Raw genomic sequence first — 14,186 nt, forward strand, 5'->3', positions numbered from 1 at the left:
CCAGAGGCCAGAGCAGTGTGAGACCAGTGTGTTTCAGCCATACAGCTTGCTGTGAAGGTCTCTCTCTCTTGCTCTCTCTCTGCTACCTTCTGTGATCCTACTGAGAACTGATTTGTGTGTGTGATCTGAGCCATGTCCTCCGGTGTGGTGAAGTCCAGGAGCAGGAACCCGTACACAGCGGTGCGGGTGGACCCCAACAGTGACTACAGCACACCAGGAACATTAGATCTGGAACAGATGTTCTGGACTGGCTCTGGAGCCACGTTTGCTCATGTCAACCAGGTCTGGCCCAGCGTCTACATCGGGGATGAGTGAGTAGATGCACACAGGGGGGGGCTACAGGAGTCCAAATCCACGATGGCTTCTTCATATCGAACCTGTGTGTTGCAGGAAAACAGCTCTGGAGCGCCCTGGGCTGAAGAAGCTGGGCATTACACATGTCCTGAACGCAGCAGAGGGAACATGGAACAATGTGCTGACTGGTGCTGAATATTACAGGGACATGGACATGCAGTACTACGGTGTAGAGGCTGATGACAAACCCAGCTTTAACATCTCCCAGTACTTCTGCCCTGCGGCCCAGTTCATCCACGAGGCTCTGAGTCAACCGCAGAGTAAGTCCTGGAGGTCAAAGCCTGTGATGGAGGTCTTTGCATCACTGCTACGTTTAGAATGAATCTGCCTCTTTGTTCTTCATCTGGTCCCCAGACAAGGTGCTGGTCCACTGCGTGATGGGCCGTAGCAGGTCAGCAACTCTGGTGTTGGCGTACCTGATGATGAGACGGGACTTATCTGTGGTGGAAGCCATTGAGCGTGTGCGGCAGCACCGCTGCATTCTGCCTAATCACGGCTTCCTGAAACAGCTCCGAGCCCTGGACATAACATTACAAGAGGAGAGGCTGAGGCAAAAGAGGCGACTGCACGACCAGCAATCCACGAAGAAAACAGGCCAATGATTCCTGTCATTGGTCTAAATTTATCCAAGGTGTCTGAAAATGTTCCTTAAAGGTATTTTCTGCAGATTTTGTAGCAGTTTCTGTTTGAGGTGATTATTTTTTGATTGGTCTTCTTCTGTACAATTATGCTGTAAACGTCATCCATTTTTGAGGGTTAGCATTGACACCTCTGCAATATTTCTGATCTAAATTCAAAGTTACCATTATTATGAAATTAATTTAAATCAAGTCTTTGCAGTTGCACATTTTATTGTGAATTTTCAGCATCTTCTTTCCAACATCATGATTGTAAGAGAAACCAAAAACAACAACAAAAGAACATACATAAAGGCTCTTACAGAAGGAAAATGTGCATCAGTCAAGTTTCAAGCAAGTCTTGTAGCATTTAGAAATAACACACATTCTTCTTTATTCATGATTCTTAGATTCAAGTATTATGCAAACCACAAAATGACAGTTAACTAAACTGGATTCATAGGTTTGGCCTCCCCAACTCGGGAGCGTGAAGGCAGGATAGAAACATGCACTTAAATGAAACACCGTCTTTCATGCCTGGCCTTAATTACATTTCATCCAAAAATCTAAATTTATGATAAGAAATAATGTATATATTTAAAACATGTTAAAACAAGTCACAAATGCATATTCCAATGCAGTATGCAAATTCTTTAGTCGTCAGCTATTCAGTCTCTTGTGCTTTGAGGGGAGAAACTTGTCAAGACACACGCAGAGCAGAGGTGGACAGGAAGCCGGACTGTGTTAGAACCGAAATGCATGTAGAAAAGAAACATTTTATCTGCAATCCCCTTTAGATCCTCTTTTTTAAAGCAAACAGCACATAATGTGGTGTCATCATTGCGTTTCTGTGATCGTAAGGGAAATAAATGCTCCTTTGGCACTTGGCTCCGTTCCTACTGGTCCAGAGTTGATAACTTAGGGACCTTTCACAAGGTCAAAAGATTTAATGAAAGAAACACAGACCGTTTCTGGGAGAATAAAAATGATGTTAGGAGGAAACATCAGAAGCTGGAAAGCATGAGCAACCTCAGCGGCTGCTGCAGGTTGACAGGCCATCCCACATACCCTGAAATCATTTGTGTGTTTGGGTAAATACAGCACTCTGATTTGGGTTGGATGAGATGGACGGACTGCTAATTCAAAAAGAAAAGGCTACATAAAAAGGTAGGATTTAAAGAAAATATTTGAAATCATTGCTTGGTTGTGTACAGGATTCAGGATTCATGACTTTCCTGAGAATCCTCAGTTGAAGTCTGGTTTCTCTGGGAAGGTGCAACCCGCCCGTCTGATGATGACGTTGGCAGCGTAGTGTGCCGCGTTCACGCACTGATCCAGCGGGTTGTCCTTTACGAGTTCAGACAAAAAACCTGCGAGGCAACAAGGACACTTTAGCAGGAATCCACAGAAAAATACGGAAAGTAACAAGCAACTTTTAAGTGTACGAAATGAAAAAAACAAACAAAAAGGGGATCGTCTTACCTCCCACGAAGGCGTCGCCTGCACCGTTTGTGTCAACAATATCCTTGGGGTCTATCTTTAGTACAGGGAATGTCTCAATCTTGCCCTCTGAACAGGGACAAGACAGAATATTATACTTCTACGAGGTGAAAGGGGACAGAGAGTCATATGCAAAATAATAATAACACAATATAATAGAAGGTCTTACTTTGGGCAATCGTCGTCTCATCCTTCCCCTGAGTAATAACCACAATCCTTGGTCTCTTTTTGTTTACTTTAGCCAAAGCCTGGGCCTTTTTGGCAATTTCCTTAATGTCCGTCGTCTGCAGACAAAACACACAACCAAGATGATAATGCACAAAACGCGTGATACAATAAAGCAAATGTGAATACCGCCAATCCACTCGCCTCGAAGTTCTGCTCTTTAGCAAAGGCTGCCGCCTCCTGGGAAACAAAAAGAAACCGATGACACAATTACGTGTGGGCAACACAATCAGAAGACTGTACAGATGGACGATTTGCCTTACGGTCTCATTGCCGAACAGGACATCGACATAGGGCAGGACCTGCATGAGGTTGTCCTTGAAGGCCACGCAGATGAAGGGCGCCGAGAGATTCAGGCAGAACAGCTTGTTCGTTTCAGCTGCATGCTTGGCCACTTTCAGGATGGACTCCAGAGAGACGGTCAGGAAGAAGCCCTGGTAGCAAACCGCGACACCGGGTCATCAATCATCGATCACTGATGGCTGTGATGAATCACTCGAAGTGAAGCCTTGAGCAGAAACTACCCGAGCCCGTCAGGGACATTGTCCCGTTTGTCCTCTGCTGCTTCCGACACAGACAAACTACGACTCACAGCAATATAGTAGACGCGAGCCTTTTCCACCAGCTTCCAGTTTTCTTCCAGATCTAGATGTTTCTCCTTCTCATAGCAGTTAGCAGCAGCTAGATTAGCCACCAGAGACCTGGTCGGAGGGAAGGGGAAACAGACCCGATGACTTGTATGCAGATCTTTACACGCTGTAGCCATAACTCTCTCACCAACCTGTTATCTCCGGTGATGCAGGCCGCGCACGTCCCTGTGGGCTCTTTATCTTGTTCGTAGTAGTGGGCGTCGACGCGGGCTTCCTTCGCCTTCTGCTTCAGGATCTCGCCGAACTTGTCTTTGCCGATGCAGCCGAAGAACGTGCCGACGTTACGGGGTTCTTGGATCATCCACTGCAATGACAGGCGCCCCGAAAGTGAAACGGCCCCACTCGCCGAAGGGGCGCCGAGACGACAGCGCAGCAGCGACTGGGCCTGCGTGCCGAAGTCTGACCTGAGCAACCTTTACGGAGTTCTGCGTGGCTCCTCCAGCGTGGTACTCAACTTTGAACTTCTTCACAAACTCCTCGAATCTGCACAAAGAGACATGCATGAATTATGGTCATCCTGTAAATATAAACCAGATTAGATAGTAACATAATTTTATTTTTTACATTTTTTTGTGTGCACCATGTGTGCTGCAGATTTCTTCTTCTCATGCAGTAATTTTTATTGGATGTCTCCACAAACATGTACTCTGGTTGCCGTTACTTTCCTCATCCACAGTTGGGCTGGAATTTCTAAGGCATATTAATTCCAGACAGTCTTGCAGAACTCGCATGACAAGTAATTCTATTTGAACTTCCAGTTCAACACACACTACGGCAGAAGCTGCATTTTGATGTTGCGCTTAAGGCAAAAGCAGCTCTAACCCCCCCCCATTATAGTCCATTAAAGCAGCCACATCAGCCCACACACATGCGTTCGTGTGGTTGATGGGCGTGTCAGAGACAGAATCGGGGCCGACTGAAACGCTCGCTTTTTCTTTGTCCCTTTTAGCACCCAAGTAGTATAACTAAAAGGTTTGGACCTGCATGTGGCCTTCATACTGTACATAACAAATCAGCAATGGCTTCATGATTAATGCCCCTCTAGCCACTGACACATGGAACCGTGGTCCACCCTACAGCTGGGAATCAATGCGAGTCCTAATGCTAGACCTGAGATACCTGAAATCATTAGTGATTGGAAACCACTGCAGCTGCCATTTTAATGCAAACACCTGGCTGCGTCAAACATCAGTAATCCTCACCTGGTGTTAATGTGAATATCTGACATTATAGAACTCACTGGCGCTGTGAAAACAGATGTTGCTGCTGGAAACGTGAATTCTACTGTCAAAATACATGCGTGCAATCTAGTAACGCTCGACTGCCTTATCGCTTGCTCTGAAATGTTTGCTTTCTTGTTGCAGAGGGACTGGGAGTAGAAGTGTCCCGGTTCGCTATTGGACCGAGACTGGCTGCGTCCTGGATTCTGCCGCTCTGCCATTGGTTATCTATTAAGGAGCGGAGGTCAATCAGGCTGATTTCTGGTGCACGCCTGCTTTGACCGGTCCTCTCCGGAGCAGAGGACGCCCGACTTACACACGATCCGAGCCATGTTCTCTTTCCTCAGTGCACACAGACTACAATCCCTGCCTTCAGATGTCTGAGAGGTTCAGCCTGTGCTCTACAGGAAATGTGGCAATGCACAAGGCTCATACAATGCTTTGTGCGTGTCCTCTGCCAGGATCTGGTCATTCGGCTTCAAACTGTACCTGCAAAATAACAGACAAAAGACGTTTTCATTTTCTGCAAGCCTTGTCACCATAACAATAAAACTGCTAATGTATATTTCACTGAAGTCTAGACCACGCTGCTAAAAAAGACATATGAAATAAGAATCTAGATTATGCTTATGCTGACAAAATGATGGCGCTGTCTCAGGAGCTCCCTCATAATGGAGAATGTGCACAATCTAATCATTAAACCACTTAATCAAAGGCTTTACGTACGACCAAACAACAATATTATGCTGATCAATAATGAGAAACAGAATGTAGTGTCTGTGAAAGTCAAACATGTACTCTGGACATGAGAGTCTGGATTAGAAACACGTTTGATTGGCTTGTTTTTAGCTCTATTCCTAGAATTTACGCAAGGGGTTTGGAGAATGGACTCTGAGCCGGAATCCCTTGCCCTGGTCAACCCTGAGTGACGGAGCTTGGACAGAGCAGGACGCGTCAGGTCTGTCTGTGTTGGTTTCTGCTGAAGAGTCCGTCAGCGTAGAGAAATATACAGGTCAAGTGTAAATGATTAGTACCCCACAGATATTAATCAATGATTTTAGAGCCCCGTGGCTTTAAATGGCGACTCACATATAAGCCTTAGCAACTGTTATACAACATTAACCGATGGCCAAAGAAGAAGATAAATCAGCTAGAACAGTCCAGAGAGCATAAATGCACAGCCGTACGGGCCTGACAGACGATCAGTCCTCTGTGCTGCTTTGATCATGAATCTCCACTGATCTATTGGTCAGCCCATCACTGACATCCTCATATACCACTGGATCGGAGTTTTGGAGATTTTACAGCAGCAAAAAGACACTTGGTTTAACATAAATAAATAATATTTTTGGTTAAATAATGTTTTTTTTTATATATAAAGAAATGAGTGCTGCAACGTCGGTTACACTACAAATGAATATTATAATGATGGCTTCTGTCCTTTGACATACTTATCCAAGAATTCTTTGTCTACGACAGCAGAGATGTCCAGAAGGGGGTTTCCCATCCCAAAGAGCGAGTTAGGGCTGGAAAAAAAAAAGACAAAGAGTTAAAATGTGAAACTCAACTAGAACGCTAACCTTGTTATCTTCCATGATTATCTGTGTTCATTTTTTCACATGGTCAGAGTGACTGTAATGAGGGGGCAAATTTAGCAGAGCCCATGCTGTAATGTCTTTATGTCCTAAAGGCAAACAATTGGTGCAAGTTCAAGCTTCAAACCGCCCGGTTCAAAGTACGGAGAGCCCTACTTGCAGCTCAATGTCAAAGGGCATGATTCACGGACACAGAAATGAACATCTGCTGATTCCACTTAGTGGTGGAATAAATAACGACCAGACTTGACCCTTATTTGTTCCCAGTCCACAGTTTTGTTTCCATGCGACTTCACTCGCATGAACTTAAAAACAGACAGGAATAAAAGCAGAAGTAGTATGCCTGAGAGGCTCAGTATGGAAACATGCACGATATTATAAACAAATACTGCAAAAAAAAAGAAAAGAATCCAGCCAGCAGCGTAGACAAACTGAGTCCTGCATGTTATGTAACGGGGAGGGAACATCATGACAGCAGTGTGCCGTCTCCAAGTAGGCTGTTCAATACCGAGCCAAGTTTAGGAAACTATTGGAAATTATAGGCTTGCAATGTCCAAAAAAAAAAACACGTTACTTTAAATCACCAGAGTGACATTTCCACTACTGGAGCCAAATGAAACGAGGCCGCTCCTAAAAAAGGTGCATCGGCTGTGTGTCAATGAACAATTCCCGTTCCTCTGGAATTTTGACTTGCAGTGAAACGCATGCAGCCAGTGGGTCGGTCTGAAGCGTTTCCCTTTCTGCAAGCATGCCCTGTGCTAATACTGCAGAAACACCAAGTGACCCCGGTGCACCCTGGTGCACCCTGGTGCAGTCACCACTTTTTAATGTGCTCATGTTTGATGGCAAGACAAAATGCAAATTCCTCTGGAAAAGAAAATTCCTCGCATACGGAGCAACAGAAGGCATTTCAAAACGAATGAGCGTCAGCTTATCTCCCACCAGATAAAATGCATTAAAACAAGCCGCAACAGAGACCAATTGTTCTTTTTTTAAAATAAATTCCCTGATTGGCACTGATGGGCTTGTGCAGCCAATGAAACGGAACCAGGACGCAGGGCTCCCTTTAAGCGCGTTCCCTTACCTCAGAGACGACATGGCGTGCTGCTCTGTGCTACTCTGTGTAGCTGCTAGACACTGACGGACCTGTTGATCAACTTCCTCGCAAAGAGCTTTGCATTTTTAAATGTCACAATTTCAGCTCAGCGTGTGGCAGATCCATCCCCCCCCCTGCAAAAACAACTCCTCCTGCTTGGAGCGCACTGATTGGATGCATCTGAAGGAGGGCGGGCCAAGCCGGTCCGCCTCAGTCTTCTGATTGGCTCGTATCGCCCGTTGAAAACTCGCATCGTTGTGCAGCGACGTTAGATCGTGAGTAGAATACTAATAAGTGATGTGCGATACTTCCGATCAATCCAGGCTGATATCGCCGATACCCATATTTATTGTTATTACTTTGCAATTTATTTTAATACGCGCGTGCACAATGACAGATCAGTCAAACTCAAATCTCACGCGTCAAGTGTTTCTTTTTGCGGCGGATTGATGATTAAGTTTAAATTAGATTAGAGTTATATATTAGTTAACGGAAGAGATAACAGCGGGGCTTTCAGTAAACTCGACACTTATAATGCGTCCAGGTAAAGACTAATCGCAAGAAGCGACGTGCACGCGTTCCTGCTTTCACGCACTCAGGAGAAGGTCGCTTCGCAAAAGAGATTCTTTTCTTGTTTATTAACTTCCGGTCACCTTAATCTCGATTGAATCTCTTTCTCTGGAGACTCCGTCTTCTCCTCCTCTGAGAGTTTTTGTTTCTTTGCTTGCGGTTCTTCTGAAGCCATGATTAAACTCTGCGCGGCGTCGTCGCCTTCACCGGCACCGAAACGCGGTGGGCTTTTAGCAAATAAAAAAACCCTCAGGGTTGCCTGGCAGGCAGCAACAGCGCCCTCTGCCCCGAGTCCCCCCCCCCTACATATCTCCACCACCGATCAATAACCTTACATTAATAACCTTTGACGGAAAGTATCACCACGTATTGAGTGACACGTTAAGCAGTTGCCTTACAGAAGAAAGAAAACAAAGTGTAATAATTAAATTTTAAGCAAATAACCGAATGACAACTAAAGTTGTCTATAACAGTGTAGGAAAGGTGGCACCACTTTTGCATCAGTGGTGTAATTTATTTTTGCATCAGTGGTGTAATTTATTTTAGATTAATTGTTAGTTTGCACTGGCGGTGTAAAATCATTTTATTTTTGTTTTTCTAATGTTACGTTGCATCAATTGAGTAATTTAATATTGGTTTTATTTTTATTTGTATTGTTAAATTTGTATTGTTAATTGTGGATGATTTATGTACGAAGGACTTTCAACGGAAACAAGACCGCAAGGGCTTTTTTGAAATGCTCCTCTTAGACAGGATGTTTGACTTTATTTGTACTGTAATACATGCTACTGTGTGACTGTACTTGTACTCTAACATTCTATCTAATAAATATATTCATCATCATCATCAGGCTGTTCTGATATTGTATCAATAAAAGCATATTGAGGCTACAATACATTCAGTCTGTTGCTAGGTGCACTCTTTTTTGCTAACTTATGTAATTTCCTTCCGGTATGCAGAACCTGCCTTTTCACGTTGTTTTGATTTCACAGTCTGCTCATTTTTATTTCATTTTTTTTTAATTCGTTTTGTGAAGGCACAATTTGTGTTATCATGCACGAACCACGTTTTCATTCTTACAATTCCACGTTGCCTTATACTTGTCGCCTGCAAGAGCAGTATCAGGGCAAAGAAATTATTTACACGGAGATTAGCTGCCCACATTTGTTGCCTGTTTAGAAAGAGTGAAACTTTTCTCTGACACAGTATCAACCCAGGTAACACTCGGATTACTAGTTATTGACACCGTAAGGATTATAATTTGATACTATATCGGTAGGAACGACGTTATTCTTGATTCGTTGATCTATTTTCAGGGTTCCGGTGTGTTTACGTTTGCCCAAATCTACAGGCGTTCTCAGCTGACTTCTCGCCATAGTGGGACCATCAAATATTCCTGCTCTCATCAACCGCATTTGACAGGTAAACACTTTGATCTTCCGTGAAGCTTCTGACCCGCGTTTATTGATACTTTCGCAGTAAAATGCAGATTTAAGTTAAAGCTGTTCGAAGTTTTGTGATTTCTAACCAGCCAACAAAAAGTACTGCAGTTCGGGTTTGAAGTTAGTTCTGTACTTACATTATGGCTGGTTGGTTTTAATTTTGGGTACAATCAAATCATTTCCAAGGTGTCCAAGTTTTTTAAAAGTTTTTTTTAAACTTTCATCTCTCTATCTTCCTGTCTTACTCAATAACAGAGCACTCGTAAACAACAGCCACGTCATTGCTGCAGCTGAGATGATCCACAGTTTATTCCTGATTAATCACTTGGGAGACATCTTCCTGGAGAAACACTGGAAGAGTGTTATCAGCCGGCGTGTGTGTGATTACTTTATCGATGCAAAGGAGAAGGCAGCGGACCCAGAAAATGTCCCCCCTGTCCTGCAGACTTCTCATCACCATCTCATCAGTATATACAGGGACAAGCTGTTCTTCATTGCTGTCATTCAGACTGAAGTCCCTCCGCTGTTTGTCATTGAGTTTCTGCACAGAGTGGCAGACACATTTCAGGTGTGTTTAAACTCTGTACTCACTGTGATTAAAAAAAAAAAAAAAAAAACATTCTCCATAAACAGATTGTAAATTTCAGTTCAAACGTGACGTTGGCACCTGAGGGGATTCGATTTCCCGTCCCCCCAAACTGGTTTTGGAATGCTGAAGACAAAGAATGTACATATTTAATCTTAATAAAAGATACAGAGAGGAAATTATCTTATTTATTTAGTAGATTGTGAATTTTTCCAAGTCGCACAATTTGCAGTTAGAGGAATATTCCATTTTCCAAGCAAGTGCAAATATTGCTGTAGCTCCCGGTGTGTTCTCAAGATACATGAACTGAGTAACTGCAGGACGCCGCCCAGGCTTTCATGATACAATGTAATTACGCAAATAATTATTTTAGTGTTGTGTGAATAGAAGTCATTATTCCGTATTACATTCTAATGTTGGTATACACACACACACACACATTTATTGTATATATTGTGTGTGTGCAGTTGCGGCACAGTGTCTTCTCGTAATGAAAGGCACAAAAGAGATGGAGGCGCTTCCTACACCTGTACTTACAGCTTGTATCGCGTTTCACTACGTGAAGTAAAGTGTTTAAAGTTTAAAACACAATACACATAAAATAATACGATAATCTGTGTGTACCGGCTGCAGAAACCGACTGAACATGAACATTGTACATGCTCCATATATTTGGTATCTAGTATAGAAATATATGATACATCTTTGACCTTGGATTTCCTGCAACAACACTTTCTTTTTTTTTTTGTATACGCCAGTCTAGTCTCGAGCGAAACGGATGTTGTGTGTTGACAGGACTACTTTGGCGAGTGCTCAGAAGGTGTGATCAACGACAATGTGGTGACCGTGTACGAGCTGCTAGAGGAGATGCTGGACAACGGCTTTCCGCTTGCAACGGAGTCCAACATCCTGAAGGAGATGATCAGGCCTCCCACTATCCTGCGATCAGTTGTTAATACACTTACAGGTAATCTTGGGAGGAGGAGGGGGGGGGGGGGCAAGAAAAACCCATACGTGATGTTTTTGTGTGTGTCTTTCAGGAGGGAGTAATGTTGGGGACACATTGCCAACAGGTCAATTGTCCAATGTCCCGTGGAGGCGAGCTGAAGTTAAATACACCAATAACGAGGCGTATTTTGATGTGATCGAGGAAGTAGATGCCATCCTTGACAAATCGGGTACGAATAACCAACTGTTTTATCACAACGATACAAAAGTGATGACGTATTGATTGCGTATTTGGATCTTGCTCACGGCGCTCACAGCGCCTTCAATCTGTGTCATTCAGGCACAACCGTATTTGCAGAGATCCAGGGTGCCATCGAGGCCTGTGTGAGGCTCACTGGGATGCCTGATCTGACGCTGTCCTTTATGGTGGGTGCTGTTCCCTGTCATGTTAACTATATGCACCATACCATATTTTGTTATTACCTTTTAAAGGGAGGACAAGCTGTGTCTTCAATCTCTGTCTTTTTCACATTTTGTCTCCAGAAGTTAACACAGAGAGCTCCGTTTAACTGCTGACTGCACTCGTGCTTTTCTGCTTTCGTGTCTGCCCTCCATGACAGAATTCCCGTCTCCTCGATGACGTGAGCTTCCATCCTTGTGTGCGCTTTAAGCGCTGGGAGTCGGAGCGCGTCCTCTCCTTCGTCCCGCCAGATGGGAACTTCACGCTCATGACCTATCATGTCAGCGCTCAAAAGTAAGCACGTCTGTGCGTCTCCTTTCTAAACCAGTACAATTCGGACAGCAGGTGTGCCCGCCGTGATCTCGGAGTCAGCGTCTCCTCCCAACAGTGACTTCTTTGTCCTGCTATTTTCTTTTGGGTTTCAGGAATGTCTGAAAATTGTGGTTTAGTTTCGGCGACAGGCCTCATTTGTTGTCTTGTAAACACAAGGTGTCTGCTGTCTGACCGCTAACTGGTTGCCGTCGTCTGTCCCGCTCCTCAGTCTCGTGGCCATTCCAGTGTACGTGAAGCAAAGCATTAGTTTCTTTGAGACGGGACCTTCCGGCCGCCTTGACCTCACAATAGGACCCAAGCAGACCACGGGGAAGGCGGTGGAGGGGTTAAAGGTCACCGTCCACATGCCCAAAGCCGTGCTGTCCGCCAACCTGACAGCCACGCAGGGAAATTACACCTACGACCTTGCTACCAAGGTAACGCACTCGCTACAAGGCTGCCCTAAGCAGTAATATAGCATTATAAATCTTCTTCATGTTTTTTAGCGACCAAACAGAAAGCGTTTTATTGTCCTTGCTGGGATAACCGCTGATGATTATGGCAGGTATTAGTTTGGGACATTGGGAAGCTGAACCCCCAGAAGCTTCCTAACTTGCGAGGGACGCTGACCACACAGGCGGGAGCCCCGAAACCCGAAGATAACCCCGCTCTTAACATTGAATTCAAGATACAGCAGCTGGCCATATCAGGTAATCCCCACAGTATGACCTTAAAGTAAATTTGAAGCAGAACCCCCCCCCCCAAATCTAACACGTCTGTCCTTGTGGGCCCACTCGGTCTCTCCGGGCCTGTTCTCGAGGCTGCAATGGTTAAATAATGTTTGTAGTGATGCTGTTTGGTTGGAAAGGGTCAGAGGGGATGTTGTATTTCTAGTCTCCACTCCGTTTTGCTTCTCCCACAGGTCTTAAGGTGAGTCGTCTGGACATGTTTGGAGAGAAGTACAAGCCTTTTAAAGGAGTCAAATATCTGACGAAAGCTGGGAAGTTCCAAGTGCGGACCTGAGCAATGAGGAGTGAACCATTCTGTATGCCAAATAGGGGGCGGCGTTACCACACGCTGGTTCAGCTTCCAGATCAGTCTTATGTATGCAGTATATTTATCCAAAGTGTAATTCACTAACAATTCAATTCAATTTAACAGTTATTTATTAATTGTTTGGAATTAAATGTACACTGGGGTGTATTTGTGGCCTGTAAAGGGAAGCCTTAATAATCAGCGTGACCTTGTACAAGCGCTATTCTTCTCTGTCCAGTTTGAATGTGCAGCATTGTGTGCATCATGCTGGTGTAGATTCTCAGTCATCTTCTAGGTCATAGTAATGCTTGAGGTCGCATCTGAAGCAAATGGACTTCTGTTTAGGGTTTGAATTTGTTTTTTTTGTTTTTATCTCTGATCCAAGTAAGAGAGAGAGAGAAGGCTTCTTCAGTTTGGCCTGACTGGGTGGGATGTGCAAGAATTCCATTGTTATGTTCAATCGAGTGGGTTTCCATTGTGCTTTTGACTCAGCTATTAAGGCGTGGCCTTAACAAGCCCGAAATTATTACCCCGGGCAAATTTTGACTTAATTACTTTTATTCAACTGGAAAGTTTTTTTTTCTTGATTGGAAATGCCACCGGCGTCTCCCAGAAGATAATAAAGGTGCTGCACACGAGGCATCACTGAGGGCAAATATATTTCTCAGCTTTTATTTACATTTGAAAATGTAACTCTAATTCCATTCCTTTTTCCTTTGGAAGTGCTCGTGAACATTTTTTCTCGTCTTTCTTTTCATCACCAAAACACACAATCAAACACCCATGTATGTAATTCTTCATATTTATTTGTTTTTGAAAAATCTAACCTTGTTTCGACTTCCTGAATAAGTGCCTTGTGTCCTAGTGCGGGTATTTTTCTACACAGTCGCTCTTTAATCTAGACATGTGACAGGTAAAGTTAATGCGCTTTGTGAAGCACCCCGCAGCACATGATGTGTTCTTCTGAAGACCTGAGGTACATCTTGAAAATGTGTCTGAGGTCTGACTTTGCGATGATGAATGACTCTAAAGCAGCACATAGAAATCTATTAAGATCCTCCTATAATCTTCAATCGGTACAAGATTTGCACGATCAACTCTCCACATGGGAAATACGACTTAAAGCTGTTGTATGACATTGAATCTGTATTCCAGCACGTAAAGTGTCTTATTAAATCTTTAACATTGTGTGTTTGTGTGTACTTTATTATTTAAGCAATGCTGGAGCGATGACTGTCGACTGGTAGGTCTTTGGGTCAGGGTGAAACCACTTTTAATAACGTTGGTTAACGTGATCTGGAGCCACAAGAATGTCATTTGTCTGATATTCTGGTTCACTAAACGGAAGTAATTTACTGCATTTAACACGAATTAGCAAATGGTAGCACATGTTTCACATTTACAGGTGATAAACATGGCATTATCACCTGTAAAAGCACGCAATGCAGCGAGACTTTTATCACGAAGCATCACTTTCCCTGAGAGCATCGAGTCTAGTCCTGTATTACAACCAGCCAACTCACTGCTCTGCGAGTCTAATAACAGTTAATAATAATAATAATAATAAATTTTATTT

General features: G+C 43.8%; 3 protein-coding genes across 4 annotated transcripts; 2 read left to right on the forward strand and 1 right to left on the reverse strand.

The window, feature by feature from the left end:
* Window positions 1-4: 4 nt before the first annotated feature.
* On the forward strand, window positions 5-1,859 carry LOC137913010 (dual specificity phosphatase 29-like). Its single transcript, XM_068757144.1, has 3 exons — window positions 5-311; window positions 391-614; window positions 709-1,859. The coding sequence occupies exons 1-3, from the start codon at window positions 133-135 to the stop codon at window positions 954-956; spliced, it is 651 nt and encodes a 216-aa protein (XP_068613245.1). The 5' UTR covers window positions 5-132; the 3' UTR covers window positions 957-1,859.
* On the reverse strand, window positions 1,188-8,002 carry LOC137913009 (adenosine kinase-like). 2 transcript variants are annotated; one of them, XM_068757143.1, is made up of 11 exons: window positions 7,944-8,002; window positions 6,018-6,092; window positions 5,002-5,055; window positions 3,751-3,829; window positions 3,478-3,650; window positions 3,289-3,397; window positions 2,960-3,130; window positions 2,841-2,876; window positions 2,641-2,755; window positions 2,454-2,540; window positions 1,188-2,341 (listed from the first exon to the last, which is right to left on the reverse strand). In XM_068757143.1, the coding sequence occupies exons 1-11, from the start codon at window positions 8,000-8,002 to the stop codon at window positions 2,217-2,219; spliced, it is 1,083 nt and encodes a 360-aa protein (XP_068613244.1). In that variant the 3' UTR covers window positions 1,188-2,216. The 2 variants fall into 2 exon arrangements, with proteins under 2 accessions (XP_068613244.1, XP_068613243.1); XM_068757142.1 differs by having other exon boundaries at window positions 7,911-8,002.
* A 987-nt stretch (window positions 8,003-8,989) lies between these two features.
* LOC137912978 (AP-3 complex subunit mu-1-like) lies at window positions 8,990-13,798 on the forward strand. The gene is made up of 10 exons (XM_068757108.1): window positions 8,990-9,044; window positions 9,144-9,249; window positions 9,525-9,837; window positions 10,651-10,822; window positions 10,896-11,033; window positions 11,144-11,229; window positions 11,424-11,557; window positions 11,805-12,012; window positions 12,141-12,285; window positions 12,498-13,798. Exons 3-10 carry the CDS (start codon window positions 9,565-9,567, stop codon window positions 12,596-12,598), a joined length of 1,257 nt encoding a protein of 418 aa, XP_068613209.1. The 5' UTR covers window positions 8,990-9,044; window positions 9,144-9,249; window positions 9,525-9,564; the 3' UTR covers window positions 12,599-13,798.
* Window positions 13,799-14,186: the final 388 nt, after the last annotated feature.

This window comes from Brachionichthys hirsutus, unplaced genomic scaffold, assembly GCF_040956055.1.
Source record: "Brachionichthys hirsutus isolate HB-005 unplaced genomic scaffold, CSIRO-AGI_Bhir_v1 contig_796, whole genome shotgun sequence".
Lineage (NCBI taxonomy): Eukaryota > Metazoa > Chordata > Actinopteri > Lophiiformes > Brachionichthyidae > Brachionichthys > Brachionichthys hirsutus.